The sequence below is a fragment of the Nematolebias whitei genome, chromosome 23, assembly GCF_014905685.2.
Source record: "Nematolebias whitei isolate Nwh7 chromosome 23, NemWhi1, whole genome shotgun sequence".
Classification (NCBI taxonomy): domain Eukaryota; kingdom Metazoa; phylum Chordata; class Actinopteri; order Cyprinodontiformes; family Rivulidae; genus Nematolebias; species Nematolebias whitei.
In genome coordinates, this window is record NC_056520.1 from 10,757,469 (window position 1) to 10,784,737 (window position 27,269).

A 27,269-nucleotide genomic window follows, 5' to 3' on the forward strand; every position below is an offset into this window, starting at 1 on the left:
TAATAAATGGTTAAAAATCAATGATCTATGGTCCTATCTCCTTTTTATACTACAAAACAAATCAATATTTGAAAGTTACACCAATCTAGTTAAGTGCTTGTCATCAGAAACTGATTAAACCTCTATTTGATACTAGATACAACCAAATTCAATGTTTAGTTACATGTTTTTATTCTATCAAGGCACAAAGTTCACAGTTTCCGTTTGCACAACTGAAATGTTTTTTTTGTTGTTGTTGTTTAATTATGTCCATAGATTTGTACGATACATTTAAATGTACAAACTGTCAAGTAGAAATGGTAAAAAACAAACAAGAACTCAGATTTTATTGGTTTGTTCTTTTTCCATCATAAAATGACAACGGTTCTGTTGTTTAACACAGGGGTTCCCAACACTGGTCCCTGAGGAACACCATCCTGAATGTTCCAGTTGTTTGCTACAGAACGCCTGATTCAGCGAATTACTTCCTCAGGTTCTGCACAAGCCTGTTAATCACCCAATCATTCAAATCAGGTGCGTCAAAGCAGGGAAACAGCTGAAACATGCAGGACGGTGTTCCTCAAGGACCACTGTTGGGAACCCCTGGTTTAACATACCAGACAGGCACTTAATACTGCCTTTAAACATAAAATACTGGAGAAAAATGTAAAAAATCTTAACTAAAACAAAGTATATACACCGCCCCATGTTTTCACTCATCGTCTTCCTCTTTTACTTTCTTTTTCTTCTTCTTTTTCTTCTTTTCTGATGTCTGGAAAACAAAGAGTGAGCAGTTCATAAAAGCATTCGTCACACATTCGGAATAGTTTACGTGTTTGATTCTCACCTCGCTCACTGCTACTTCCTCCTCTTCATCCTTCGGCTCCTCCTGTTGTGCCGTCTTATCTTTCTTTTTCTTCTTTTTTGCCGTCTAAAGACAAATTCAGGCGGTTAAAAAGACAAACGTCACTTGTCGAAGGGTTTGCGAATCAGCGTCCACATTAAAAAACTGACCTCGCTCACTGCTACTTCCTCCTCTTCCTCCTTTGGCTCCTCCTGTTGTGCCGTCTTATCTTTCTTTTTCTTCTTTTTTGTCGTCTGAAGAAAAAAAAAAAAAAATCAGATTAAAAAGAAAAATGTCACTTGGTTCACGAATTAGCGTCCATGTTAAAAACCGACCTCGCTCACGGCTACTTCCTCCTCTTCCTCCTTCGGCTCTTCTTCCGTTTTCTTCTCTTTTTTCTTCTTTTTCTTGGGAGGATCTGTCGTTTCTGCTGCTGGCGTTTCAGCTTCTTTTTGAATAGCACAAGAAATGTTAAGTTTAATTAAGAAATCCGAGTGAAGGATCAACGTTTTACTCACCTTCTGGTTCCTTTCGAGACTTTTTGGATTTGACCACTGGCGTCACCGGCTCCTCCTCCTCCTCCTCCCTGACCTCCTCAAACTTCCTCTTCTTCGATGTGGATGGAATGGTGGAATCTCCAGAAGGATCGTAAATCTTAACTTCACTGAGAGAAGTAAATAAAAATAAAATTGATTTACCTTTTTAGAAAATTCATTGTCTTTGGAAAAAGAGGAAATCTGCATCTCCTCACCTCTTGTGTTGGTATTTGTCAGCCTTGGCCGTGGCTTTGCCCGTTCCGCTGATTCTTCGGAGCTGAAAAGAGACCAGAGGTTTGAAAGAGGGCAGCAAAGGACATCTACCGTAATTACCGGTGTACAAGCCGCTACTTTTTTCTCACACTTTGTACCCCACAGTTTATATGCAGGAGCGGCTAATTTATGTATTTTTTTCAGAATTTTTACAAGTTATATTTTATTTTGACAAACTTCCAGCACTCTCTCAGTAACTTCCTGCCGCTGACTAACATTTTCCTTTGACGGTGTTGTTTTCAGATAAAACTAAGTTTTCACGGTAATTTCTGCTACGTTCAGCCTAATTTACATTTTTCTGCCAATTTGAGCTTATTCTAAAATTTCAGCTACCCTTTTAGCATTTTGAGCTAACTTCAGCTGTTTTCAGATCAATTTAAGTTTTCAAGGTAATTTCCGCTACTTTCAGCCTAATTTACATTTTTCTGCTAATTTGAGCTTGTTCTAAAATTTCAGCTACCCCTATAGCATTTTTAGCTAATTTCAGCTGTTTTCAGAAAAAACTAAGTTTTCAAGGTAATTTCTGCTACTTTCAGCCTAATTAATTTCTTTCTGCTAATTTGAGCTTGTTTTAAAATTTCAGCTACCCCTTTAGCATTTTTTAAGCTAATTTCAGCTGTTGTCAGATAAAACTAAGTTTTCACTGTAATTTCTGCTAATTTGAGCTTGTTCTAAAATTTCAGCTACCCTTTTAGCATTTTTAGCTAATTTCAGCTGTTGTCAGATAAATTTAAGTTTTCACAGTAATTTCAGCTACTTTCATTCTAACTTCTTTCTGCTAATTTCAGCTTATGCTCCTTTCAGTTTTTTTCTGCTAGTTTTTGCCATTTCTGCTCTTTCAGCTACTATTTAGCTGTTTTGATGTTGTTTTTAGCTTTTCCAGGTCTTTCTAAAAATAAAAACTTATTTCAGCTCCTCCTGCCTTTTTCTGGTAGTTAGCTTCTTTCTGCCTTTTCAGCTTTTTAAAAGTTAATATCCTAATTTTTGTGGCAATTTCTGCATTTTTTAACCTAATTTAGCAAATATGTGTTCTTTCTGCTAAATTAGTATTGTTCTTCCATCTCAGCTTCCTTTCAAGAATGTATTTTATAGCTCACTTCGGCTGTTTTTCAGAAAGTTCTTCTGCATTAAGCATTCACAGTGCATTTTTCGCAAGAAATGCAATCTACTGTGCTTCACTGTACTCACTCCTTTGTCCTCCAGCTGGCGCAGTCTGACCTCGAGCTTAGCGCGATTCTCTACTCCCATCTCTGCGTTCGTGTCCTCTCCCAGAGCGTCGTAGCGGATAGCCAGAGCAGTTTTAGCTGCCAGCATTCTGGAGATCTGCGGACGTCACAGGACACCACGGTGTTAGTTTGTCTTCACCGGTCGGCCTCCCACCAGCGGCCTGGTGTCCTCGTCTTACCTTGCCCTTGTTCTTGGCTGTAGTTTGGCCCACTAAAGAGGCGTGATAAATCAGACCGTACTTGGGCGTGTCTTTGCGAGTCTTCAGGGCTCTGAACAGAGCCTTCTCTGCTCCGAGGATCTGAACCGTGGAGGCTGGATGCTTGGCCAGGTTCAGCAGGGACCCTTAACACAGAGCAGAGATCTTACTGGAGTCCACCAACATGTCAACATAAAGAACCAAGTAACTGAAACTCTATTATCCATTAGGTCTTCTTTATATCTACAGAATGAAACACTCAGAAAATAATCAGTGGATGTAAGTCTACAGCTGTCTAATGGTTGGGCAACATTGTTTTCACCCTGTAGGGCCAAATCAAGATATTTAAAGCGGTCGCATAAAGAATTGTTAAATACGATAAATCTTCTTAAAAACAAACTATCTGTAAGAATCCAACAATGTTCAGTCTGGTCATCCGGACGGTTTCTTTCTTCTTCTTTTTTCTTTCCCCGAGACGTTTTTTCCTTCATCCAAAGGACTTCTTCAATCTTCAATTCTTACAGATATTGGGGGCTAGACGGCGATTATCAGAAGACCACTTTGACCCACGGGCCATAAGTTGCCTACGTCTGGTTTAATGTTTGAAGCCATAAATAGCCATATGAAATATTTAGCATTTTCTGCAATTTTTTTCTCATAAAAATGAACTGAGCTCATTTTACATCCTTCAAATCTATAGATCTGTTTACAACCTTTTGCTTATGTATGCAAGTTTCAGCTTTTTCAGCTACTATTTAGCAAGGTTTCCGGCTGTTTTTGCTAATTTTAGCTTTTTTTCCCCAGATAATTTCCACATTTTTGTGCTCGTTTCTGCTTCTTTCAGTGTAATTGAGCAAACGTGTTCTTTCTGCTTTCTTCTGCTAATTTAAGCTTGTTCTAATTTTTCCACTAGCTTTTAAGCATTTTTTTAATTTCAGCTGTTTTCAGATAAATTCACATTTTTTTCATGGTAATTTCTGCTACTTTCAGCCTAATTAACTTGTTTTTGCTCATTTCAGCTTGTTATGCTCCTTTCAGCTTTAATCTGCTAATTTCAACTTTTTCTGCTCTTTCAGCTACTATTTAGCTATTTAGATGCTAATTTTAGCTTCTTCAGCCAATTCCACCTTTTTTAGTAGCTAATTTCAGTTCTTTCTGCTTCCTTCTGGTAGTTTAAGCTAATTTCTGCCTTTTCAGCTACTTTTATGCTATTTTTGCTAATTTCATAATAATTTTTAAACCAATTTCCTAATTTTGGCTCATTTACCAATAAACCTATTAAGCAAATATTTGTTCTTTCTGCTTTCCTCTGCTAATTCAGGCTTCTTCCATTTCAGCTACATTTGAGCTAATTTCAGCTGTTTTTCAGCAAGTTCAAATTCAGCAATAAGCATCCACACTGCATTTTCGCTGGAAAAGCATTTTCTCTCGTTCAATTAATTTTTTTATTTTCCATACTCCTCCAGAGTCTGCAGGAACCCTGGGGACAGTTTCCTGCCTGGACCTGATCCCAGACGGCTCAGATGAGGTAGTGACTTAAAAGCATCAGTCAAATTCAGGACGATGACATGCTGTCCTCATCATCACTGCCTGCCAGGAGTTTCTAACGCTTTGGGACTCACCAGCGTGTGAAATGAGACGGGCGCCGACCAGCTCGCCCACCATCACCGTCAGGTTGGGGGCGATCGCCATCATTCTGTTCTTGAGGTAGTCGTAGAGCTGAGCGCGATACTCTGAAATTTCTATCACCTAGGAAAAAAAATAAATAAATAAAAAGACCATCTGTTCAGCATGAACCAGCGAAGAAACGACAACGGGCCAAAACAGCCGAAGTCACGTGACTGTTCAGATGAGGTAGTGACTGAAAACCCACATGAACTGTTTCAGGAAGAAGACAAACGTCGTCATCATCACCACAGACACTTGAACTCAGCAGAAAGAAATCGGGACTGACTTTCCCGAGCCGTACCTGATCGCACAGGTGCTGGATGTTAGCGATGTCCTGCTCCGACACCTCTGTTCCCATGGAGATTTCAGCAGCCAGCTTCACCTCGGCTTCCACCTCCTCAGGAAGGATCTCCGACAGGTCGGTGCTGGACACGTTCGTGCGATCACCTAAAGCAAGAGCACGGCTAATTATTCGCCCATCGACAAACTTATAGAGCAACTTTAGCGATGGCCCGAACAAGCAAACACCCTGTACACCTCGCTACTTCGCGGACTCGCTCTTTCACAGTTTTTCAAAAGAAGACTGAACACAAGGGGAAAAATAAATAAATAAAATAAATTGTACACAACACGATCGTTAACTTTAATATTATTCATGTGATTTGGACAGTACTGGATACTGTACAGTAAAAAGTAGGCCTGTCACGATAACAAATTTTGCTAGGCGATTAATTGTCTCAGAAATTATTGTGATAAACGATAATATTGTTTGAAATTTGTCAATAATGAGTAATTATTGCCAAATTTTGTGTGTAGTACCTTTTCTCGACCACTGAATGGCAGCACAAAACTGATGGACAGTGAGGGAGCGAGTAGCATGTCTTTTTAAGAAAAATGGGAGGGAAGCCCCTTGACGTGGCATGGGCCGTCTCTCTTCGGTTCTCAAAATGGCGGCCGCTCGGTGTGGTTTGAGCTCTTTAGCATAGCATTTGTCACACAAAGCTTTTAATAAAAATTTAAAAAATCAGTAAACAAGTACTCCGCTGATTTTTTGCAGAGAAAAACAACTTTTTACACGAAGGCACGGGTTTCAACCGTGAATTTTGGAGCTTCGACAAGACGGAGGTGTTTTCCTGAGGTAGGCCTGTTAGCTTAGCTGATCTTAACGACTCAAAAACATGATTTTGGACGGTTAAAACAAATTTTAAAGCGAAAAAAGAAAGGGAGGGGTCAGTGAAGAGCACCGGAGTTGAGTCTTGTCATCGAGTGTCTTCAGTAGAAAGTGAGAGACAAAGAAACGATAAATGTAAACGAGGTTGATAATTTTAATTTATCACGCGATTAATTGATTTATCGCGACAGGCCTAGATGTTAATTGATCAGATTTCCTGTTTGAAAAATCTGCCGGCTCCTTGGATAAATAACGCCACTTAAAGGGTGAGATCAGCTTTACAGACAGACTTTATAATCTCCCAAAGTACCGTACACACAGACCTACTGGAAGTTGTTCTATTGGCTTTCTCAACACAAGTTAACGTTAAACTCTGTCCTGAAAGGGGGGAACGTTCCGCGTTTGTTGCTGAAGCTGATCTTACCGACTGTGCGGACAGTTCTGCAGTAAGCCAGATTGTCTGTGACGACTTTGCCCAGCTCGGGGAAGTGCCAGCCGTACCACTCTCTGCAGCGCATGATGTAGTTATTTAGCTCCTTGTCCAGGTCATCCAAAAGAGCTGGAGAGACAAGACACTTTTAGAAACAGACAATCCTTCCTTGTCGTTCTTTCTGAAACAAGTCAATTTATTTATCATGTTATGACAAGAATATACACAGTAACCAAACTTTTATGTAACAATAAAATGTCTTTAAAGTACAAACGAGCGTTTCTCAGGGAGCTGTTGTCAAATTGACAGAGTGACGAGGTTTTTGTAAAAATAAACTGGAAATATTCTGGTTTTAAAGGTAATTACACTACCAGGGTTCCTAAAAGGTCAATTTAGAAATTCCATACAAGTCTGGACTACAAGAAGTAAAAATGGATTGAACTGAGCGACAAAATCACTATCGGTGAACCATCTAGAGCAAAGGTGCCCACACTGTTTCAGCACGTGAGCTACTTTTAAAAAGACCAAGTCAAAGTGATCTATCTGTACACGTTTACACGAGAACGACCTCTGGAAATGTTGGCTTTTTTTTCCAACGTTTATTGGGGGTAATAAAAAAAACGAGTGGGTTCTCACAAAAACACTGTATTTTGGACGTCAGTCAGGTTGCCAGATAAGAAATGATGAACTATAGTAGTCGCTTCAAAACTGTCATATGTGCAGCGTAAAGATATTCTAAGATGAGCTGTGTGTTGTGTTTGATGAACGTGTGCACAGAAAAGAAGGGGGTAAATGAAACATTTTAAATTTATTTGGCAACCCTCGTCGTGCAAGCAGCGTCTTCATGATCTGTTACGTCCAAACTGGTGAATACACTAACGTCTCTTTGAACCCTCAATTTGATTAGTTTTGCTCCTACATGCTGAAAAAGGGCTAATAGTAAAAAAAAAAAAAAAAAAAAAAGAAAAAAACACAACTCTGCTTTCATTTATTATAACTGTTGTTAGTGCAGAAAAACTTTGGACTGTAGCGCAGTCGTGTAAATGAACGACCGAACGTTTCACATCGTGTAAACGGGGCCTCAGACTGGCTGCCCCCCCGTCTGTCAATCAAGTGACAAGTTTCACAGATTGCTGACGTCTATGTTTTTTAATGCCATGCGATCTATCCATAATACCTTTGAGATCAACCAGTAGATCGCGATCTACGTATTGGGCACCCGTTCTAGAGCCTCTCTCACAAGACACCTCAGTCCAGGACCGACACGTGTTCTGACCACCGTGGTTCACTCAGAAGACATAACGAGGCAGCAAGGGTTCTGGTTCTGAGACACCCTACCTGTAGCTCAGGACTCTCAACTTCTGAAAAAGTGGGCCGGCTTTGCGGCTGAAACCGATTTGACCAATGTGACGAAGCTAGGACACCGGCCGGACACATTTATTTGAGCAGGACAATCGGTGTGGTTTGTATCACTTCTCATTTGCGCGAACGAGCTCGTTCTGACTGTAGATCGTTTCTTAGGCCGTCACGATAATAAACTCTGCTGGGCGATTAATTGTCTCAGAAATTATTGCGATAAACGATAATATTGGTTAAAATTTGACAATAATTAGTAATTATTGTCAAATTTAAAAATAAATGTTGGTTAATTTTGAGTGTAATACCTTTTTTGACCACAGAACGGCAGTATAAGACCGTTTGACACAAAGGATGGACAGTGAGGGCGCGAGCAGCGTGTCTCTAAGAAAAATGGGAGGGAGGCCCCTTGACGTGACATGGGCTGTCTTTCCTTTTCCCCCCCGGTTATCAAAATGGCGGATGCTCAGTGGTTACTGCTTGGTGGGGAAACAGTTTACTGGAACTCCTCTGACTGAAGAAGCCCTCTGGATAGAGTGCAAAGCATCTCTATAAAAAGGAAATTGTCCAGATGACCCAACTGAGAATTATTGGATTTGGTACCTGGATGATTGAGCATGAACTTTATTGCCTGTTAGCTTAGCTCCTAGCAGAGCTGCTTTTAACGATCCAAAAACGCGATTTTGGATCGTTAAAACAGATTTTAAAGAGAAAAGAGAAAGGAAGAGCACCGGAGTTGAGCCTTTTGTCATCCAGTGTCTTCAGTAGAAAGAGAGAGACACGACGAAACGATGAAGCCGATAAATGAAAACGAGGTTGATCACTTTAACTTATCATGCGATTAATTGATTTACCGTGACAGGCCTATCGTCCGCCATGTTTTCAGAAATGTCACGAGAAAGCCGTTTGTCCCACAGATAACACGTAGAGCAGACGGGGTTTTCCACGCCCTAACAGTACTCTGAAAGCTCAACTGTTGGCGGGACATGGCCGGCATCATCAGCGACTTATGAAAGGTCACCAAGGTTTAAACGAGGACCAGTCTCTGTGGCCATTTGGAACTAAATGGAAGTCCTGTCTGGGACCCAGACTGTTATTACCAAGTATGAATTATGAACATTATGAAGTAATACAGGTAATAGAATATAAATATTTTAGGCAGTGCAGCTTTTCAGGTATTTCCTATATAAAAATATCTTGACATACACTCGTACGTCAGCAGGGTTAGGAGTAAGTACTTACAAATGGCCTGCACAATCATGGTATCCACTTTATCAGGACTGAACTTGAGCTTGTAGCGGGACAAACTGGAAACAGATGAACACATCCATTAGCGGACCAGTAAAACTAACATTTTCCGATATAAAAAGACGAGGATGTGGTGGAAGTGCTGCCTCAGTGGTAGTGACGAATGCTGTGGAAAATCAACACGGCTATTTCAGACAGCAAAATGTAATCACAGGCAGAAGAAACAACAACAACAAAAAGCTTCTTCCTGTGTGCGACCCACCTGTGAGCTAAGCCAAGAGACATGGCGCTCATCTCCCTGGGAGGAAGTCCCGAGATCAGATTCTCCATTTGGGTCCGGATGCATCTCATCAGCTCGGCCACCGCAGGGCTGTGGACACAGCTCAGGTCCAGTTTGTCCTAAAAACCACTCCCGTTAGAACACTTGGCATGAAAGGTGCCTGACGACTCCAGAACCATCGTGATGATGATGTGGGAAACTTACTTTAATAACTCCGCCAAGTTTGGCATCGCTGATGGCCAGCTGTTCATGCGCTTCCTTGGCGACGACTTTCTTCAGAACCTTTTTTAAACTCTTGCCGATTTTTCCCTCAACCAGAGCGGTTGCAGCTTCACGGTGAAGGAAAAATAATAAGAATTAGCACACAAACAAGGCCAGATATATCTATATCATAGATATATTATAAAAACTTATTTTCTGTTCCATCTTATTTAAACTTTGCAGAAAAAGCAAGAAAAAGCTTCTTGGCAATATATCTTTTAAACCACCGGAAAGCTGGTTTAGTTTTTGTTAAATTGTAACACAATTGTTAGGAAAATGCAGAGTGACCAAGTTGGTGAGCAGCATAGAGTAGGCGCCAGGCTGTTGTGGCTGTGTATGGTTCTTCCACATGGTACCGATGCCCTATAGGTTCAATGATCAGAGCGTGACAAAGATGGTGAGCAACATATTGAGTAGCTCAGGTTTATTGTCATTCTCATCACATGTGGTACATGAGGTGGAACGAAAGGCACATGGCTATTGTGGCTGTGTATGGTTCTTCCACATGGTATTGATGCCCTATGGGTTAAATGATCAGAGTGTGACCAAGTTGGTGATGTGCATGCAGAGTAGTCCAAGTCAGGTTTATGTACTTCTCATCACATGTGGTACATGAGGTGGAACGAAAGGCACATGGCTGTTTTGGCTGTGTATGGTTCTTCCACATGGTACCGATGCCCTATAGCTTAAATGATTACATAGTTAAATTGCCAGTGTGTCTTGTTTCTTTAACTGTAATCATCCCATTGAATGCACAGCACCAAATAATGTCAAATTCGCAAAATGAGCTAAACCTGCATCCTCAACTTTGCTGCTCAAACCACAAATGCATTTTTCAAAAAAATGTGGCAGTATTTAGTCTGTAGTCACGATTATCTGCCAAGAAGCAATGTCAAAACAAAGAAATAATCAACCAAACACAACATTTGGTACTTTTTTGCGCTGCTAAGAGTGTGGTCTCAGTGGTAGTGACGATTGCTTTGAAATGCTTCATGTTTCATTCAGACACTAAAATGCATCATAGACCAGACTTCAGGTGAACATGCATGTGGGAAGGAGGACGTCAGTACCTGCCAAGGCCTCTGTCGTATCCTGAAACTTCTCAAAGTGCTTCAGCTTCACACTGATAGAGCAGAACAGCGACGTTAACCCAGTTTGCAGCGTTTAAGGCGCCACAATGTGCTTGAACGTGTCATTAAAACTTACATTTTGTGAGCCTTTTCAGGAGTTTCAAACTCCTTATACAGGCTGTCCACCTGCTGCAGCTTTGATTCATCAAGGACCTGGACAACACATCAAACTCAGTAATCAGACACGAAGACAGTTGTAAAGAGTTCTCTGTTTTCCAACAGCCTCGGCCAGATGCTCCACAGCAGAGCAGTTGGAGCCAAGGAAGAGCGCACTTCAGTCGCGTTTTTGTATTAATGCACTCAAAGTCCTGACCAATCTCACGATACCTGGCAGAAAACTGAGCGAGAAAAAAGCTCTGCCAGAAGTTTGTGCACAGAAAAGGTTCTGAGGCAGCGCAAAAACAAATACTGGCAATTAATTTTTGTCATATAATTACAACAATGAGAACAAATCCCTCAACATCTTCTGAGAGTCTACGTCAGATTTTGCTACGTTTGTTAGAACGACTACAGCCAGCCTTATGTAGGTCAAACACCTGACTCAGGTTCTTGCGTAGCTTTTGGAGAATTTAAAACTGGTATAAACTTCACAAGGTGCAAGACATCCGATATCTGACGCTATTGACATTTTATACTAAAATAACAATTGCGGGGGAGAAAACCTCATAACCTTCCTTCCAGCACATTTGTCTGAGTTTATGTTTACTTTCCGTTGACGGAGGAGGAAGATCTGGTATTTCTGTTAACCGAGATGTGCTAAATTTATCACAAAGGGACGGCGACTGCTTCTGACAGATGTTGTAATTATTGTCCCATTACGCGTCAATATAAACACATCTATATTTAACTCTTTAAATTCTGGGAACCAGCTAGAACTGTACAATGTATCCAGCAGAGGGAGCATGAAGACTGCTTTCAAGTCACAGCCTTAAGTTTCACTTTCACATTCAGCACAGACTAAGCAGGGAGCAATACTGTGCAGGTATTTTGTTGATTTTAACTGATTTGTAAAACAAATGAACAATAATAAATTGTCTTCAATCCTCCAACCCGTTTGTCATTAGCTACGTGCCTTGATAGCAAGCTAATGTTAGTATTATGTTGCACCGCCTTCGCAACATTAGCCCTGTTGTCAGTTATAGTAACAGTCGTGTCGGATTGAGCTTCCAGTTTGTGAGGACAACCAGTGTTAATAGTTATCTTTGCCGTCCTCAATGAAATACGTGGTTTGTTTCATTCTTCGCAAAAAAAAAAAAAAAACAACCTGCGGCTGTGGTCACTACTATTTAGGCTTTCACCATACGTGACTGTGTAACCAATGAAAAGGGAAGGCCGTTTTTTTGTTTAATTTTTATTTTTGTAACACTCAATACCTTTATGGTGACTAGGATAAAATTTAAAAAAATTGCACGTTAGGAAGACTAGTTTTATGACCAGTGCACCACTTGTAAACCTACTGTGGAACTAGGCATAGCGTGTAGGTAGCGGATTTGCTTAGCTTCATTGGTTGCTAACAGCTGTGCTAAATAAACAAGCCCCGCTCCACTTGCTGTTTAATAAGATTATTGAGGGTGGACAAAGCGCAAATAAAAACAATAAAATAAAAAAAATCCAGCCGTTACAGCATTCACACAAAAAAAAACTCAATATCAGGTATCGATGAAAACAAATTTCCAAATTTGAAAATTCGATATGAAATTTCCACATTGTCAGACTATAGTTGTAAGATCTACTTTGCATGTTTCTTTATAACCTTTAGATTTATTTAACTATTTTAATTAGGGGTGCATCGATAAATCGGCGGCCGATTTATCGCCCCCAACTTCCTTAATTTTGGAAAATCGGCCGATACTTGTAAGAGAAACCGATTTTTTTTTTGTTAGTTTTAACAATTGTCTAAACTTTATTCATATTTCAGAGCACTACCTCATGGTCAGTTAAAACAAGTGTGTATTGTTTCTAGGATATTGTTCCAGGTATGATTTTCTATAAAATAATATTGGAAAATTGAAGGTGCATTGTGACCTTAGTATCGTCAAGTTAGGCTTAGAAATCAGTGATCGGCCAGAAAACTGCAATCGGTGCACCCCTAACAAACCCATTTTCAACAATTTAATGAAAACAAAAAAATGCAATCTGTCCAGATTCAGACACTGATCGGTTTCAAATAGGAACTGATTGTATGGGTATCCTTGATTATCAAAATTAGGCTCATTACCGCAAAGTAAAAACAAAGACAAGTAAAAATTTAAGGATTCATATTGACCAGTGTAGTCGACGTAACATATAACATATAGGTAACATATATGCTTCAAATTAATACCGAGGAATAAACCGTTTTTTCTGTTAGCTAACTACAGTCAGCATCCATGTGCCTCCATGTGCACACGTGGTTACAGGCCGCTCAGGATGCTAACTCGGGTTAGCATCAGCATGGAGAACGAGGAACTCCTAAACGTAAACAAGGAGGGATAAAGTAGCACATCCATGTGCATGTAAAAAATAATACTTGTAATACTTGTATTTACTGGTCCCTCAATAGCAAAGAACTGACTTAAAATGGACTACAAGTCAAACACGGGAGGGAAAGCTAAGCTAACTCAAGCAGCAACCGCATGAAAATAAACTTTATTTCCAGCTAGGTGACAGGAAGCAGCACAGCAATGCTTACTTTAAATATCGCGAATCCAGCGGCGGTTTCGAATAAAACGAGCATTTTGGAAACGGCTCTGTGTATCCGTTTGAACGCTCCCTCGTAAGAGAGCTCAAGATTTCCACTTCAGCTCCCCGCGCGTCGCTGCCAGAACTGCACGAGGCAATGGGTAGAGCAGGAAACTTCCGGGTTGCCAGGTTTGTTGATGAAATCCCTAGAATTCGACTTTTGGTTTACGATTGTGTGGGATTTTAACCGTGTGCTCGTATTTATAAATAAAAAACTTTGTAAACTATTTATTCGTGACTTTTTGGATTAAAAGGTTTTAGGTAGTAAAGACGCAAGACAGTATAAAAACGGACCGTAAAAGTTACACGTATATCGCACAACATGGCAACATGAGAGCTTTAATACTAAGCCCCGGAGCTCAGGGTACGCCCATTTTTCTATCATCCAATCAAATGTGATCCTATAGATGCGCTCATTATTTTATTGTCCAATCAGATGAGGTCCTCTAGATACGCCTTTCGGGTTTGTCTGCAGCATAGATGCAGAGATACCGAGATACCTGGGCTAAAGCTCGCGAGAAGTCGTGAGGCTTTTAAATACATCATGTAAAGTTTGTTAACTTTTCTAAGACCTTGTACATTTTATCAAAAAAGTGGTAGTAAATCTATTTATAATAATATTTAAAAAAATGAACATTTTTCTGAGCATGAGTCCTGTAAACACAAAAGCAAAATAGACATTAGAATATTTCTTCTTCGTGTCACTTGTCGTCAAAACAAATTAAATATGGGGTACACAGATGAGGAATAAGCAAGTTGGCCCAGTCACATCTGGTGAAAGAGAGACACTTTTAAAGGTAGTGTGTGCTGTCAGTGCAGGGAACACAATCCCACATGTTCATATTTCTGTGATTGACAGCACACACTAACTTTACAAGCGTCTCTCTTTCACCAGATGTGACTGGGTCAACTTGCTTATTCCTCATATGTGCTTTGGCTTCTGTACTGTATGTCCTGATGCCTGCTCAATCATCCAGGGAAATAAATAAAAAAACAGTTAAGTCTGGTCATCTGGACAGATTTTTCTTGCTTTGGCTTCTGGACAGTTGTTACGTCTATCATCCATCAACAACAAACAAAAGTTGAAATCTATTTCAGGAAATGTCATTTTCTAAACCTGGTGCTTCATAAGCAAGTACATTAATCATCAACAATATTTTTTTGTAAGTTTTGTTTAGATTTCCTTCTTACGCCAATTAAAATTACACAAAATCTTTTATGTTTATGTGTTGTCATCATTGTATGTTCCCATATAATGGTGAAATTGGCCCATCACTCCTGGGGTGTGCTCGGGTGGGGCGGTGGGTGGCTGTTGGCGGCGCCCGGGTGGTGGTTGGTACAATGACTGGGGATCAAACCTGGGACTTTCAGGTCCCGGGTTGGCTGCTCTGCCTCTGCACCATCTTGGCCCCTAACTGTATGATATTACTGTACTCTATATATTTGTACTGTATAATCCCAAAGCATAAACCAGAGGGAATAAAATCTGCATATTAATGCTGTTTAACGTTAAAACTTTATAGTGAAATACAAACAAAAATATTTTGATTTTTCTCTCTTACACTGTTATTGTTCGTTCAGTGTATGATCTTGAGGAGAGTCGTGACTCTTGTGTAACAGAAACCGAAACATTTCCATTTAATTAAACAACAACTTTAATTTGTGACATTTATGGCTGAATTAAAGTGAAATAGCTAAAACTCGTGGCTGTCAAAGATTTTACAACTGTGTCAATATGTTTTAGTTGAAGCTGCAGAAGTTGATTTCAGAAACGAAGACATTTAATTTCCGAGGTGCAGTGAACGCATCGTTTAATCTTCCGGTTGTAACGGAAATGACGACAAGTTTGTGAACCTTAGCAAAACATGCGCGCGTGAGAGAAACATGTGGACGAGAGTTTGATTTTGACGTAAATTGATTTTTAAAATTGTTAATCGTAAGCGTTCAGGGACGCAGCGGCGATGAATGTCCCGGAACGTTACCCCGCGCCGGACTTCAGCAGTCCCCCTCCGAGCTCCATCCAGCGGCCCCCGCAGCAGCAGCAGCCGCACGCCAGCAGCTTCCACCCGGGCATGTGGAGCTGGGGAGAGACGCCCCCGGAGCCCGGCTGGAGGAGCGGTGAGGCGGGTCACAGCTTCCCCCCGGGACAGACACGGACTTACTGTGAGTAAACCCACAGCTGGACGCATTAACGACACTTGTACAAACTAAGGATTTAATGTATTCTACAGCTAATGGTGTGAACTATGACTTGGTGCAACTTTAGCTTTTTGAAATATTTAGCCGTTTCTGCCATTTTTCCTTCATAGAAAATGAACTGAGCTCATTTTTCTTAGATCTGTTACAACCTTTTACTGCTCCTTTCACGTTTTGTTCAGCTTCCCTGTGCAAATTTAAACTTTTTTCAGCTGTTTTTTGTTGTTGTTGCTCTTTTCAGATTGTTTCTGCTTATTACAACATTTTTGTGCTTCATCTAACTTCTTTCTGCTAATTTCAGCTCGTCATGCTCCTTTCAGCTTATTCCAGCAGGTTTCAGCGTTTTCTATTATTTCAGCTACTATTTAGCTGTTTTTATGTTAATTTTAGTTTTTCAGCTAATTCCACATTTTTTGCACTCATTTCAACATTTTTTTTTTGCCTAATTCAGCAAAAATGTACTCTTTCCACTTCCAACAGGTAATTTAAGCTTTTTTTAAACTACTTTTCAGCTGTTTTTTTTTCTTTTTGCTGATTCAGCTTTTTTTTGGGTTAATTTCCCCATTTTTATGCTCATTTCTGATTCTTCCAGTAAGCACGTTCTTTCCGCTCTCTTCTGCTAATTTAAGCCTCTTTTACGTTTTCAGCTACTTTTTATTGGCATTTTTTTTTAGCTAATTTAATCTGTTTTCAGATAAATTCAAGTTTTACGTGGTGATTTTTGCCACTTTCAGCCTAATTAACTTATTTCTGCTAATTTAAGCCTATGCTCTTTTCAGCAAGTTATAGCTTTTTCTGCTATTTCAGCTACTTCTTAGCTGTTTTGTGCTAATTTTAGCTCATTCCAGTTCTTTCAGGTAGTTTAAGCTTCTTTCTGCCGTTTCAGCTTTTTTTTTTTTTTTAGCTAATTTTCTTATTTTTGTGCTCATTTCTGCTTATTTAAACCCAATTCAGCCAATAGGTGTTCATTCTGCTTTCTTCTGCTAACTTAGGTTCATTTCAGCTACTTTTCAGCAATTTGTTTAAGCTATTTTCAGCTTTCTTTCAGCAAGTTCTTCAGGAATAAGAATTCACACTGGATTTTCGTAGGAAATGCAATTTCTCTAGTTCTTATTTAATGAGTATAAGAACATTATTCTTCATGTTTTTGTGTTTAGCTCCAAACTTTGGGCACGAATGGTACCAAGGTGGACATCCAGGTGGAAGACAGAACTACAGACCTCCCTATCAACATGGGAAAAAGGTGAGTGGTCCAACTTTTTTTAAAAATACATTTTACTGGTTCTCGTCGTAAACCCTAACTTGACCCGCAGCAGAGGAATAAGAAGGAACCGGAGTATTCTCATTACTGCGACACGTGCGACCGTGGCTTCAAAAACCAGCAGAAGTACGACGAACACGTGTCCCAACACGTCACGGTATGGATTCTGTTGGTTTGGAGTCATTTCACGGTGTTTCATTAGATTATTATAAACTTTTTAAAAAAAAATCAAATGTCATTCTCAGTGTTCTGTACCTGATTGTAACTTCATGGCCCATGAAAAACTGGTAGCCATACACTGGAAAAATGTAAGTACAACTCATCGTGTATGTTCAACTCGTTGTGACTTCCTGTTTCTAATACGAGCGTAACATTCTAATTGTAGAGTCACGCACCGGGAGCTAAAAGAATCAAGCTGGACACACCGGATGAGATCGCGAAATGGAGAGAGGAGAGGCGCAAGTTAGTTGTTCCATTTTTCCTAACACGTGTGAGAGCTGTGGCGACTTGTGCTTGATCCTGAGAAGTACAGTCATGGGGGAAAGAAAGTCTGTGCTTGTTCAGTTCTTGAGGTTTTAGCATATCAGGATAATATAAAAGTAATGTCTTTACAAGGTGGGAGGTAAAATCTTTTCTTTTTTTATTATTATTATTATTATTATGCGTGGGCGTGAAAAATTCTGAACTGATTCAAATGTCGGGCAGATTTGTTCTTCTGCGCTGCCACTGACGTATATCATGCAGGTGCTGGTCAGAAAATTAGAATATCATGAAAAAGTTGATTTATTTCAGTAATTCCATCCAAAAAGTGAAACTTGTATATTATATTCATTCATTACACACAGACTGATATATTTCAAATGTTTATTTATTTTACTGTTGATGATTATAACTGACAACTAATGAAAATTAGAATATTAAGACCAATAAAAAAAGGATTTTTAGAAATGTTGGAAAGTATGAACATGAAAAGTATGAGCATGTACAGCACGCAATACTTAGAGTTGGGGCTCCTTTTGTCTGGATTACTGCATTAATGCGGCGTGGCATGGAGTGATCAGTCTGTGGCACTGCTCAGATGTTATGAGAGCCCAGGTTGCTCTGATAGTGGTCTTCAGCTCTTCTGAATTGTTGGGTCTGGTGTATCACATCTTCCTCTTCACAATACTCCATAGATTTTCTATGGGGTTAAGGTCAGGCGAGTTTGCTTGTCAATTAAGAACAGGGATACCATGGTCCTTAAACCAGGTACCGGTAGCTTTGGCACTGTGTTCAGGTGCCAAGTCCTGTTGGAAAATGAAATCTGCATCTCCACAAAGTTGGTCAGCAGCAGGAAGTATGAAGTTTTCTAAGACTTCCTGGTGCACGGCTGTGTTGACCTTGGACCTCAGAAAACACAGTGGACCAACACCAGCAGATGACATGGCACCCCAAACCATCACTGACTGTGGAAACTTGACACTGGACCTCAAGCAACATGGATTCTGTGCCTCTCCTCTCTTCCTCCAGACTCTGGGACCTTGATTTCCAAAGGAAATGCAAAAATTACTTTCATCAGAGAACATAACTTTGAACCACTCAGCAGCAGTCCCAGGCGAGACGCTTCTGATGCTGTCTCTTGTTCAAGAGTGGCTTGACGCAAGGAATGCGGCAGCTGAAACCCATGTCTTGCATACGTCTGTGCGTGGTGGTTCTTGAAGCACTGACTCCAGCTGAAGTCCACTCTTTGTGAATCACAGTCCTTTCCAGGGTGCAGTTATCCCTATTGCTTGTGCACTTTTTTTCTACATCTTTTCTTTCCCTTCACCTCTCTATTAATGTGTTTGGACACAGAGCTCTGTGAACAGCCAGCCTCTTTAGCAATGACCTTTTGTGTCTTGTCTTCCTTGTGCAAGGTGTCAATGGTCGTCTTTTGGACAACTGTCCAGTCAGCAGTCTTCCCCATGATTGTGTAGCTACAGAACTAGACTGAGACCATTTAAAGGCCTTAGCAAGTGTTTTGAGTTAATCAGCTGATTAGAGTGTGGCACCAGGCGTCTTCAATACTGAACCTTTTCACAATATTATAATTTTATTAGATACTGAATTTGGGGTTTTCATTAGTTGTCGGTTATAATCATCAACATTAAAATAAATAAACATTTGAAATATATCAGTCTGTGTGTAATGAATGAATATAATATACAAGTTTCACTTTTTGAGTGGAATTACTGAAATAAATCAACTTTTTCATGATATTCTAATTTTCTGACCAGCACCTGTATTGTCTTTTTCCAAATTTGTGTATTCTGCTTCTTTTTTTGATAATTTCACGTCTTTTTTTCCTGTTCCTCCCTCCCACCTGCTAATAGCTTTTCTGTGGCCTCTTCACTGTGAACTTAGCATCTATGCTAATTGTTAGCCTGCAGTTACTGGACTTTGTGAGCTGTTATTGTGCACTTGTTGTGCATGAAAATGTATAAATCAGTATTTTTATAGTTGTTTCATAAACAATCAGAATTCGCTGATATTGGTTTTGTAATTGTCTCGTAGTGCTCTGAATCTGAATCGTGACGTGTGTAACGATTCTGAGCGCTAACGCTTACCCATAATGCATAGTGCCGTGTTTGGTGAGGACCATATTCACTTCATACAGAGTGTCAAGCACGGCAGTGGAGGGCTGATGGTTTGAGTGGATCGTGAACTCTTGTAGAGTCAAACGTGAGGCCGTCTGACAGCTGAGCCTTGGGCCAAACTGAGACGGAACAATGAGCCCAAACACAGCAGCTAATCTACAACAGAATGGCTCAAAAAGAAACGGATCAAGGCGTTGTCATGGTCCGCTCAAAGTCCAGACTGCAACTTGATGGAAATGTGACAGGAATTTGAGAGTCGAGCAGAAAGTCATGTTTGAAAACCTCAATAAAGTGAAGCGATGCTGGAAAGAGGAGTGGGTCAAACTTCCTCCACAACCATGTGAGACACAAAGTTCTATAAAAATAACGAATTTATCTGATTTTGGCTTTAACTTTGTTGAATAAATAACGACACAGTAGACTTTTTTTTTTTAATTTTTATATAGTCTGTTGAATTTAAATAATTTTAGAGCCTGGTGAAGATCAGAAGACTAACACAAGCGGGCAGACTTGTTTGTGTCTAATTCACAGCTATTTCTCAACTGTGGCCTAATTTGTGTTTTCAGAAACTATCCGACTCTTCACAACATCGAGAGGAAGAAGAAAGTGACGGAGGTTCGGGAGCAGACGGGTGGTGTTCTGGAAACGGCTCAGTTCGGGTAAAATTTGATCCACTTTTGATTACTTCTAACTAGGCATGTCACGATAAATTTTGCTTGGCGATTTATCGTTGCAGAAATTATTGCGATAAACGATAATATTGTTTGAGATTTGACTATAATTTGTAATTATTGACAAATTTAAGAAGAAATGCTTGTTACTTTGTTTTGCATGTAGTACCTTTTTTCGACCACCAGATGGCAGTATAAAACTGAACTTAAGGATGGATAGTGAGAGAGCGAGCAGCGTGTCTCTTTAAGAAAAATGGGAGGGAGGCCCCTTGACGTGACATGGGCTGTCTCTCTTCGGTTCTCAAAATGGCGGACGCTCAGTGCGGTTTGAGCTCTTTAGCTTAGCATTTTTCACAATAATCAGTAAACAAGTACTCATCTTCTTTTTGCAGAGAAAAACAACTTTTTACATGAAGGCACGGTTTCAACAATGAATTTTGAGCTTCGACAAGACGGAGTTTTTTTTCTCGAGGTAGGCCTGTTAGCTTAGCTTATAGCTTAGCTGCTTTTAACTATCCAAAAACGTGATTTTGAATGGTTAAAACGGATTTTAAAGTGAAAAGAGAAAGGGATGGGTGAGTGAAGAACATCGGAGTTGAGCTTTTTGTCATCCGTTGTCTTCAGTTGAAAGAGAGACACAAGGAAATGATAAAGCCGATAAATGAAAATGAGGTTGATAATTTTTATTTATCATGCGATTAATTGATTTATTGCTTATTGCAAGAGCCCTACTTCTAACATACAAAGCCCTCAACAACTTAGCTCCATTACAGATCTTATTCCATATATTCCTAGCAGAGCACTTCACTCTCAGACTGTTGGTTTACTTGTGGCTCCTACAGTTTCCAAAAGCAGAATGGGAGGCAGAGCTTTCAGTTCTCAGGCTCCTCTCTTGTGGAACCAACTTCCAGTTTCTGTCCGTGAGGCTGACACATTGTCCAGTTTTAAGACTTTCCTTTTTGATAAATCCTATAGTTAGGGTTGACTTGGGTTTCCTGAACTAGCCTTTAGTTATGCTGCCATAGGCTTAGACTACTGGAGTACAAATTGACCACATTTCCTCACTCTGCTGCTGTCTTTACTTGCTCCACTCTGTTTACCTGATCAGGAGCTTTCAGAACTTGATCAAACCCGACAAACGCTCGTGGGATGTTTTAACACGAGAATGTTTTTATCACCAGGCGAATGAGGGGCCGAGGTCGAGGTCGTGGGCGGGGTAACAGTGGGTTCAGAGGGCGACACCCTCAAGGACACAACTCGGCTGACCGCAGCGCCACAGTGACACCCAAACTGGTCAGTTGTCCCTCCAGAAGAGAGGATCCACTGGGTGTTCTGGCCAGCGGTGACCACGGCGAAGGTATTCCTCCTGACATGGGAGACAAAAGTCAAGTTTCTGTTACTTTGAAGGCTGAGTTTTAGAATAAAAATGAAAAACTTGCACTGCAACTTAATTCCAATGTGCTCCTAGATTCAGACAAAGAGGACCCCTCTCCGGACTCTAAAACCGGGGGATTCGTTGTCGTCCCTAAACAGATGAGCTCAGCTCTTGGCTCCCTGCTGGCTAACTACGGCTCCATGAGCGAAAGTGATGAGGAACCGGAGGGTGAGTGGGTCACCCTACCACATGTTGCACAATAAAATATGTTGGCATGTTTGTAAGAACCCTTTAAGGCTAACTGTAAGAGTCTCAGATGTTTCCCAACTTGGTATCACGTTCATCAAACTCATGTTTATATCCGTTGTCTTAGTTTTTAAATGATAAGACCTGGGTCAACTGTTTTATTTTCCTATACCTTCTCACAGTAGTTGGCTAGAATTTGTTCCCGATGCTCTTGACAGAACTGGTGGAACTGCGTCAGGTTTGTAGGCCACCTTTTCAGCTCTGCCCACAAATTTCCTATGGGAAATTTCCTATGGGTTTCCTATGATTGGGGTTTGTGATGGTGTTCTCAAGTTTACAAGCGCCTCCCTTTTTTCCTCCAAATGTAACGATGGCGGAGTTTCCCCTACATTACTCACCTTGGCAGGACACTCATCTCCTCTGTGATTTTTGTTGGGAGAGACACACGTCTGTTGTGCGCTGCTTGTACTGACATTTTTTGGGGGTGGGGGGGCGGAGCATTTGGAGACTGCTCAGCTTGAGGGAAGCAGCGCGCTACCTAGCTTTTTAGCTAGCGCGTCTGTATTGCGTGCCACTAGCTTAGCCTTTGTCAGTGTCGGCAGTTGTCTACGGGGGTGGGGGTGTTGGGTTTAGTTCAGGAACATGGCGCCCTGCTTGTACAGTGTTTCCCCTATCATTATACAAGCGGGGTGCCCTGCTACCCTCCCTCTCCTGGACGAATGTAGCGCAGGGCGCAATACAAATACGCTAACAAAAATGCTATTGATTTACCAGTCCGCTACATACCCCCCTACCCATCCGCCGTCGATAATTACAGGTAGCAACGTAGTGCTAAACACAGACGTGACCCCCCCCTCGCCCTCACGCTGTGGACAACCACTGGCAGCAAAGTAGCACTAAGCTAGTAGGCGGGCAACACAGACGTGACTCTGTCCCCCCCGTCAAAAATAAATAAATACAACGAGCACCCTGTCAGGGGAGCTGATCTGGAGGAAACACTGGATGGTCATCGTGACCAAGCAGTTCACACCACAGGACAACAGAACCTGTTGACATGCATCAACAGAGTAAAAGCCGGGTTTAGCTCTGCTAAATGCAAACTAAAAGAACAAGGGTGGATTAATTTGACCTGATAATTCAACCTCCAACTGAGCATCTCTGAGGTGTGTTGGACCAACAAGTCTTGTTCAAGAGGCCCCGCATTTCAACCTTCAGGGCTTATATAATCTGCTACCAATGGCCAAATACCACAGCAGAACCTCAGAGGTTTAAAGGAGTTCAGGACTTGATGAATCAGATCTGTTTTCTTGACAAATCAGGTTATACTCAAGTTTAATCATAATGGTATTGTATCTAATGATGTACTGCTTTAATATTGGACACTTGAGTGTTGCCCCCTTAAATTTGCAAGACTAGTTGAGTTTTAGTTGTACATGATCTGCACTGATGTCTTTCCATATTCTCAACATGTCTTTGTGTTTTAGCTGCTCCCATTCTGAGAGCCGAAGAGCTGGTTCAAGAAAACAAGACCATCCTGAACAGAGTCCAACCAACGTCAGGGACCGGCGAACCTTCTAGAGATGTGGAAACCTCCACCAAAGTGGACAAAGGTCCCCACCCTTGCTCTGGTCCTAACATGTTCAATAACAGAGGAGCGAACAGGGGTCGAGGAGGTAGAGGAGGCAGGGGAAGAAGACACCAAGATACGCCGCAGCCACGTCGCCGTACTTTACTAGAAATGGTAAAAATACTTCTGAGGTTACACAGAATGCAAATTCGTATTGGGGAAAAAAGTATCGGTACATATTTATTAGGGTTGGACATCGTTTGAATTTGAACGATTCCGGTTCCGATTCTGATTCATCGTTACGATTCTGATTCTTTTTAAAGGAAGGTTAAAAAGGAAGTTTTCATGGTATAAATGAGCCAGCTAGCCAGAGTTCTCTCTGGATGAAATCATTTGAACTTCTATTTGAATTTTAATTCTATGAACTTCTTACTTTTTATTAACTTTTTTCGGCGGGCGACTTCTTCTTCCGGTCGGCAGACTAGGCATTGAAAGTAGGAATTGAAAATAAAAAATTTGAGCGATTCTGGGAGAACCGGAACGTTGGTCCCAGTTCCACTCGATTCTCGAGACTCGATGCCCAACCCTAATATTTATGTATCAGGACACGATGAAGCTGGTCTGGAACTTTAACCTTCTCACTGAGGCCTGTAGAGTCTGAGATGGACCTCTTGTGGTTTCTGTCTGTAATGTCTTTGAGCATTGTACGGTCTGACCTAGACCAGTCACGATAACAAATTTTGCTGGGCGATTAATTGCCTCAGAAATTATTGCGATAAACGATAATATCATTTGAATTTTAACAATAATTAATTGTCAAATTTTAGAAGAAATTTTGATTTGTTTGGTGTAGTACCTTTTTTGACCACCTGATGGCAGTATAAGACAGTTTGAACCAAAGGATGTATAGTTGAGCAGCATGTCTCTTTAAGAAAATGGGAGGGAGGGCCCTTGACGTGACATGGGGTGACATGGTGACATGGCGGATGCTCGGTGGTTTGAGCTCTTTAGCATAGCGTTTTTCACACAAAGCTTTTACTAAAAAAATCAGTAAACAAGTTCTCAGCTTCTTTTTCCAGAGAAAAAGAACTTTTTACACAAAGGCACCGTGAATTTTGGAGCTTGGACAAGACCGAGGTTTTTTTTCCCTAAGGTTGGCCCGTTAGCTTCTCAGCTTAGCTGCTTTTAACGATCCAAAAACGCGATTTTGGATTGTTAAAATGGATTTTAAAGCGAAAGGGAGGGGTCAGTGAAGAGCACCGGAGTTGAGCCTTTTATCATCCAGCGTCTTCAGTAGAAAGAGAGAGACACGAATAAAGCCGATAAATGAAAACGAGGTCGTTAAGTTTTCATTTATCATGCGATTAATTGATTTATTGTTTATCGCGACAGGCCCAACTATAAAAATGTTTCTTTCTAAATTATTCTTGAAACACCTTTACGTTTTTCTTTTTCCCCCTCTTTAGTTATTGGCGCCCGACATCCGCCATGAAAGGAATGTCCTCCTGCAGTGTGTACGCTTCGTTGTCCGCAGCAACTTCTTTGGCCTGGAGAAGAAACCTCGGCACCTGCAGGGGATGGAGACACCAGCCCTCGGGACTGAAGACAAACCAAAGAAAGACAGCCGTCTGTCTTCTCCTGTCGGTGGGGAGGGACACCCAGCTGTGCCAGAGGCTGAAAACCTGCAAGTCGAAGGAACGGGGAACGCTGACGTCAGCCAGGATGCCGGTTGTCAGAGGGACAATATGTGCTCAGACCCGTCCGGTGATTCTTTCCGATCTGCTGTGACTGTCGATGGGACCGGAGCTGGTTCCATCCAACACGCTGACCACAGTCATGATCCGACCGTCGCACACGCTTCTAACTTGTATGACGACGAGATTTGGGAAAGCAATGGGGCCGATTCATAATATCATAAAACTGATGCATCTTTGTTGTTTTTTCTTTGAAACGTTTTCTAAATTTCATTTTTGTTATATAATGTAAAAACAGCCATATTGTAAAATAAATACAATCCGTATATTAAACTTTTTTTTTTTTAACTTTATGTAGCATGCCAAACATCCATAATTTTTTGGAAACGTTTAGTTTTTTGTACAGTTCTTAGATTTTAGTTTTAATTTAACAAATTAACTGAGTTAGGATACGCTTGAATAACCGTATTTTCTGGCGTCTAAGTCATGTTTTTTTTTTGCATAGATTTCTCAGTGAAGTTATTTATACACCGGAAAATACGGTATGACTTTGTTACATTAGGACAGAGACAAGTAGAAAAATTTGTACGTTGTCTATATTTTGTGATAATCGCTGTAAATTATTTTATAAATGTTACCGTGAAATTTGACTTGAATAACCCAAAAAACAGTTTGCAGTGGCACTTCCAGAAAATTTCTAAAGGGGTGGCCATGTGGGGGCCACCGAAAATCCTAGGGTGGCACCAAACCAAAAAGCTATAAAATAATTTCAGGAACTCTAATGTGCTGTTATGAGAGTTACCTATTGATGTAACCCAGTTAGTTAATTTACAGGTAATATTATTGATAAGTGATATTTAGTGAGTAGAACGAATAACATTTGTAGTTCCAGAACAGTCTAGTTTACCATAAATTGTCTTTAGTGTTTTCATCTAAAATTTAGTTGTAAATCTTTTAAGAAGTATATAGGCCAAAGGATTGACTAGTTTTCTCAAGTGTAAAGCCACCACTTCTGATTATTTTAAAAACATTTACATTTGCTTGTTGCTGTGTACTTTTCCCAACATATTTTAAATGGCCCAAACTGGGAATTAAGCAAAGAAAAAATAGGCACAATCACGAACTGTACATTTTACTATAATATTATTTCAAACTATTTCTTTAATTCAAGTCATATTAGTTTCAGAAAACTACCCGACTTGCCTCTTAAATTTATATTTATAAAACAATATGCATAAAATCTAAAACTGTGGCTCCTAATTTTGAGGTTTTAGACTATTTGTCTATATTTTATGGGACTGCTTTATTTTTAAATTTATAATGCAATTGCTCTAAGGAAATGTTTTTATTTGTATGAGGTCCTACTAATAATAAATAGCTAAGGGAAATAAAAAATGCACAATAAGCAAAAACTTTGGGCTCAAAAAACTGATGGTGGAGCTTGGTGGGTCATTGCCCCCTCACGGCCCCTCCTTAGTGGCGTCTTTGAAAAGATGAAACAAGTAGGTATCACCCCTTCTCAGATGAAACGGCGCGGTGTTCCCGGGCTGTCCAAGGCTATAAATCAAGCGCTCCCTGGATTTAGCCACCTGAGCGGTCGCTAGGCAACCGACCAACGAAGCGAGCAGTTAAAACATTTAATACCGACACGGTTTTGACAACAAAAAAGTACATTTTTGACGTTTTTACCGATTCTAGGTGCATTAGAAACGTCAAACTAGGTGATGGCTGAACGTTGGGTTCGGGTGGACCCTCCGGTTTTAGAGTTTAAAGATGTGGAAGTGGGCCAAGTTTACCGGAGAGCGGTGAAAGTCACAAACATCGGAAAAGCCTCGAAGAAGATCGTCATCGAGAAGCCCGCGAAAAAGGTAGCCATGTTTTATATAGAGCTAATGTAGGTTTGTGACGAAAAATATCAAATTATTCAAATTCTGTTTAATTTTAATTGCTAGAGCTGGTAAAGAAAAGGACAGTAATACAAATGTCATTAAAATATGTTAAATATTAAGAAAGTTATGGTCTTTTTGTGTCCTGAAAATCAGCCGTTTTTCTATTGAGGCCTGAGAGTCCAACGCCTGTGACGTAGACAACCGGAAAACATGTTCATGATTATTAATTATTGTTTATTTAATTTAATATATAAAATATAATAAAACTTCATTTACTCTGGAGGGAGCTTTCTACTTTACATCTTACTAAATTGGACCCAACCTGTGACGTCTGTCCAATATCATCCATCCATCCATCTAATATCATAATCCATCCATCATCTATCTGTCCATCCATCTGTCCATCCGTCCATCCATCTGTCCATCCATCCATCC

General features: G+C 40.5%; 3 protein-coding genes and 3 non-coding genes across 9 annotated transcripts in view; 2 read left to right on the forward strand and 4 right to left on the reverse strand.

Annotated features, from left to right (window-relative positions):
- nop58 (NOP58 ribonucleoprotein homolog (yeast)) lies at positions 1 to 13,416 on the reverse strand. Of its 4 annotated transcripts, none has more exons than XM_037696677.1 (17): positions 13,271 to 13,416; positions 10,676 to 10,752; positions 10,540 to 10,592; positions 9,413 to 9,537; positions 9,191 to 9,327; positions 8,923 to 8,987; positions 6,319 to 6,453; positions 5,025 to 5,170; positions 4,678 to 4,804; positions 3,038 to 3,201; positions 2,821 to 2,955; positions 1,575 to 1,636; positions 1,342 to 1,487; positions 1,159 to 1,268; positions 994 to 1,077; positions 827 to 910; positions 548 to 751 (listed from the first exon to the last, which is right to left on the reverse strand). In XM_037696677.1, exons 1-17 carry the CDS (start codon positions 13,313 to 13,315, stop codon positions 692 to 694), a joined length of 1,755 nt encoding a protein of 584 aa, XP_037552605.1. In that variant the 5' UTR covers positions 13,316 to 13,416; the 3' UTR covers positions 548 to 691. The 4 variants fall into 4 exon arrangements, with proteins under 4 accessions (XP_037552607.1, XP_037552605.1, XP_037552606.1 ...); XM_037696674.1 differs by having other exon boundaries at positions 553 to 751; positions 1,159 to 1,271; XM_037696679.1 differs by lacking the exon at positions 827 to 910 and having other exon boundaries at positions 1 to 751.
- On the reverse strand, positions 4,568 to 4,651 carry LOC119429117. The gene has a single exon (XR_005187734.1). It is a non-coding gene; the product is annotated as a small nucleolar RNA SNORD11B (small nucleolar RNA).
- LOC119429116 lies at positions 4,894 to 4,977 on the reverse strand. Its single transcript, XR_005187733.1, has one exon. It is a non-coding gene; the product is annotated as a small nucleolar RNA SNORD11B (small nucleolar RNA).
- On the reverse strand, positions 10,417 to 10,504 carry LOC119429114. The gene has a single exon (XR_005187732.1). It is a non-coding gene; the product is annotated as a small nucleolar RNA SNORD70 (small nucleolar RNA).
- Positions 13,417 to 15,151: 1,735 nt separating the features above from the next.
- On the forward strand, positions 15,152 to 25,263 carry nufip1 (nuclear FMR1 interacting protein 1). The gene is made up of 10 exons (XM_037696536.1): positions 15,152 to 15,483; positions 16,674 to 16,759; positions 16,830 to 16,934; positions 17,023 to 17,085; positions 17,163 to 17,239; positions 19,959 to 20,051; positions 21,245 to 21,420; positions 21,532 to 21,666; positions 23,169 to 23,425; positions 24,718 to 25,263. The coding sequence occupies exons 1-10, from the start codon at positions 15,282 to 15,284 to the stop codon at positions 25,159 to 25,161; spliced, it is 1,638 nt and encodes a 545-aa protein (XP_037552464.1). The 5' UTR covers positions 15,152 to 15,281; the 3' UTR covers positions 25,162 to 25,263.
- A 1,406-nt stretch (positions 25,264 to 26,669) lies between these two features.
- LOC119429040 (cilia- and flagella-associated protein 47-like) overlaps positions 26,670 to 27,269 on the forward strand; it is a 108,232-nt gene continuing 107,632 nt past the window's right edge. Inside the window, 1 exon segment of the mRNA XM_037696757.1 lies at positions 26,670 to 26,813. Within this exon segment, the coding sequence (XP_037552685.1) occupies positions 26,670 to 26,813 (144 nt within the window).

Bases quoted from the DNA above. Each gene is read 5' to 3' on its own strand.
- nop58 (XM_037696674.1), bottom strand. From the start codon at position 13,315: ATGCTCGTTTTATTCGAAACCGCCGCTGGATTCGCGATATTTAAA. The intron at 10,593-10,675 runs GTAAGTTTTAAT...CTGCTCTATCAG, and splicing joins CCTGAAAAGGCTCACAAAAT to TGTGAAGCTGAAGCACTTTG. The intron at 1,078-1,158 runs GTCGGTTTTTAA...TTTTTTCTTCAG, and splicing joins AGGAAGTAGCCGTGAGCGAG to ACGACAAAAAAGAAGAAAAA.
- nufip1 (XM_037696536.1), top strand. From the start codon at position 15,282: ATGAATGTCCCGGAACGTTACCCCGCGCCGGACTTCAGCAGTCCCCCT. The intron at 20,052-21,244 runs GTAAAATTTGAT...TTTTATCACCAG, and splicing joins CTGGAAACGGCTCAGTTCGG to GCGAATGAGGGGCCGAGGTC. The intron at 21,421-21,531 runs GTATTCCTCCTG...ATGTGCTCCTAG, and splicing joins CAGCGGTGACCACGGCGAAG to ATTCAGACAAAGAGGACCCC.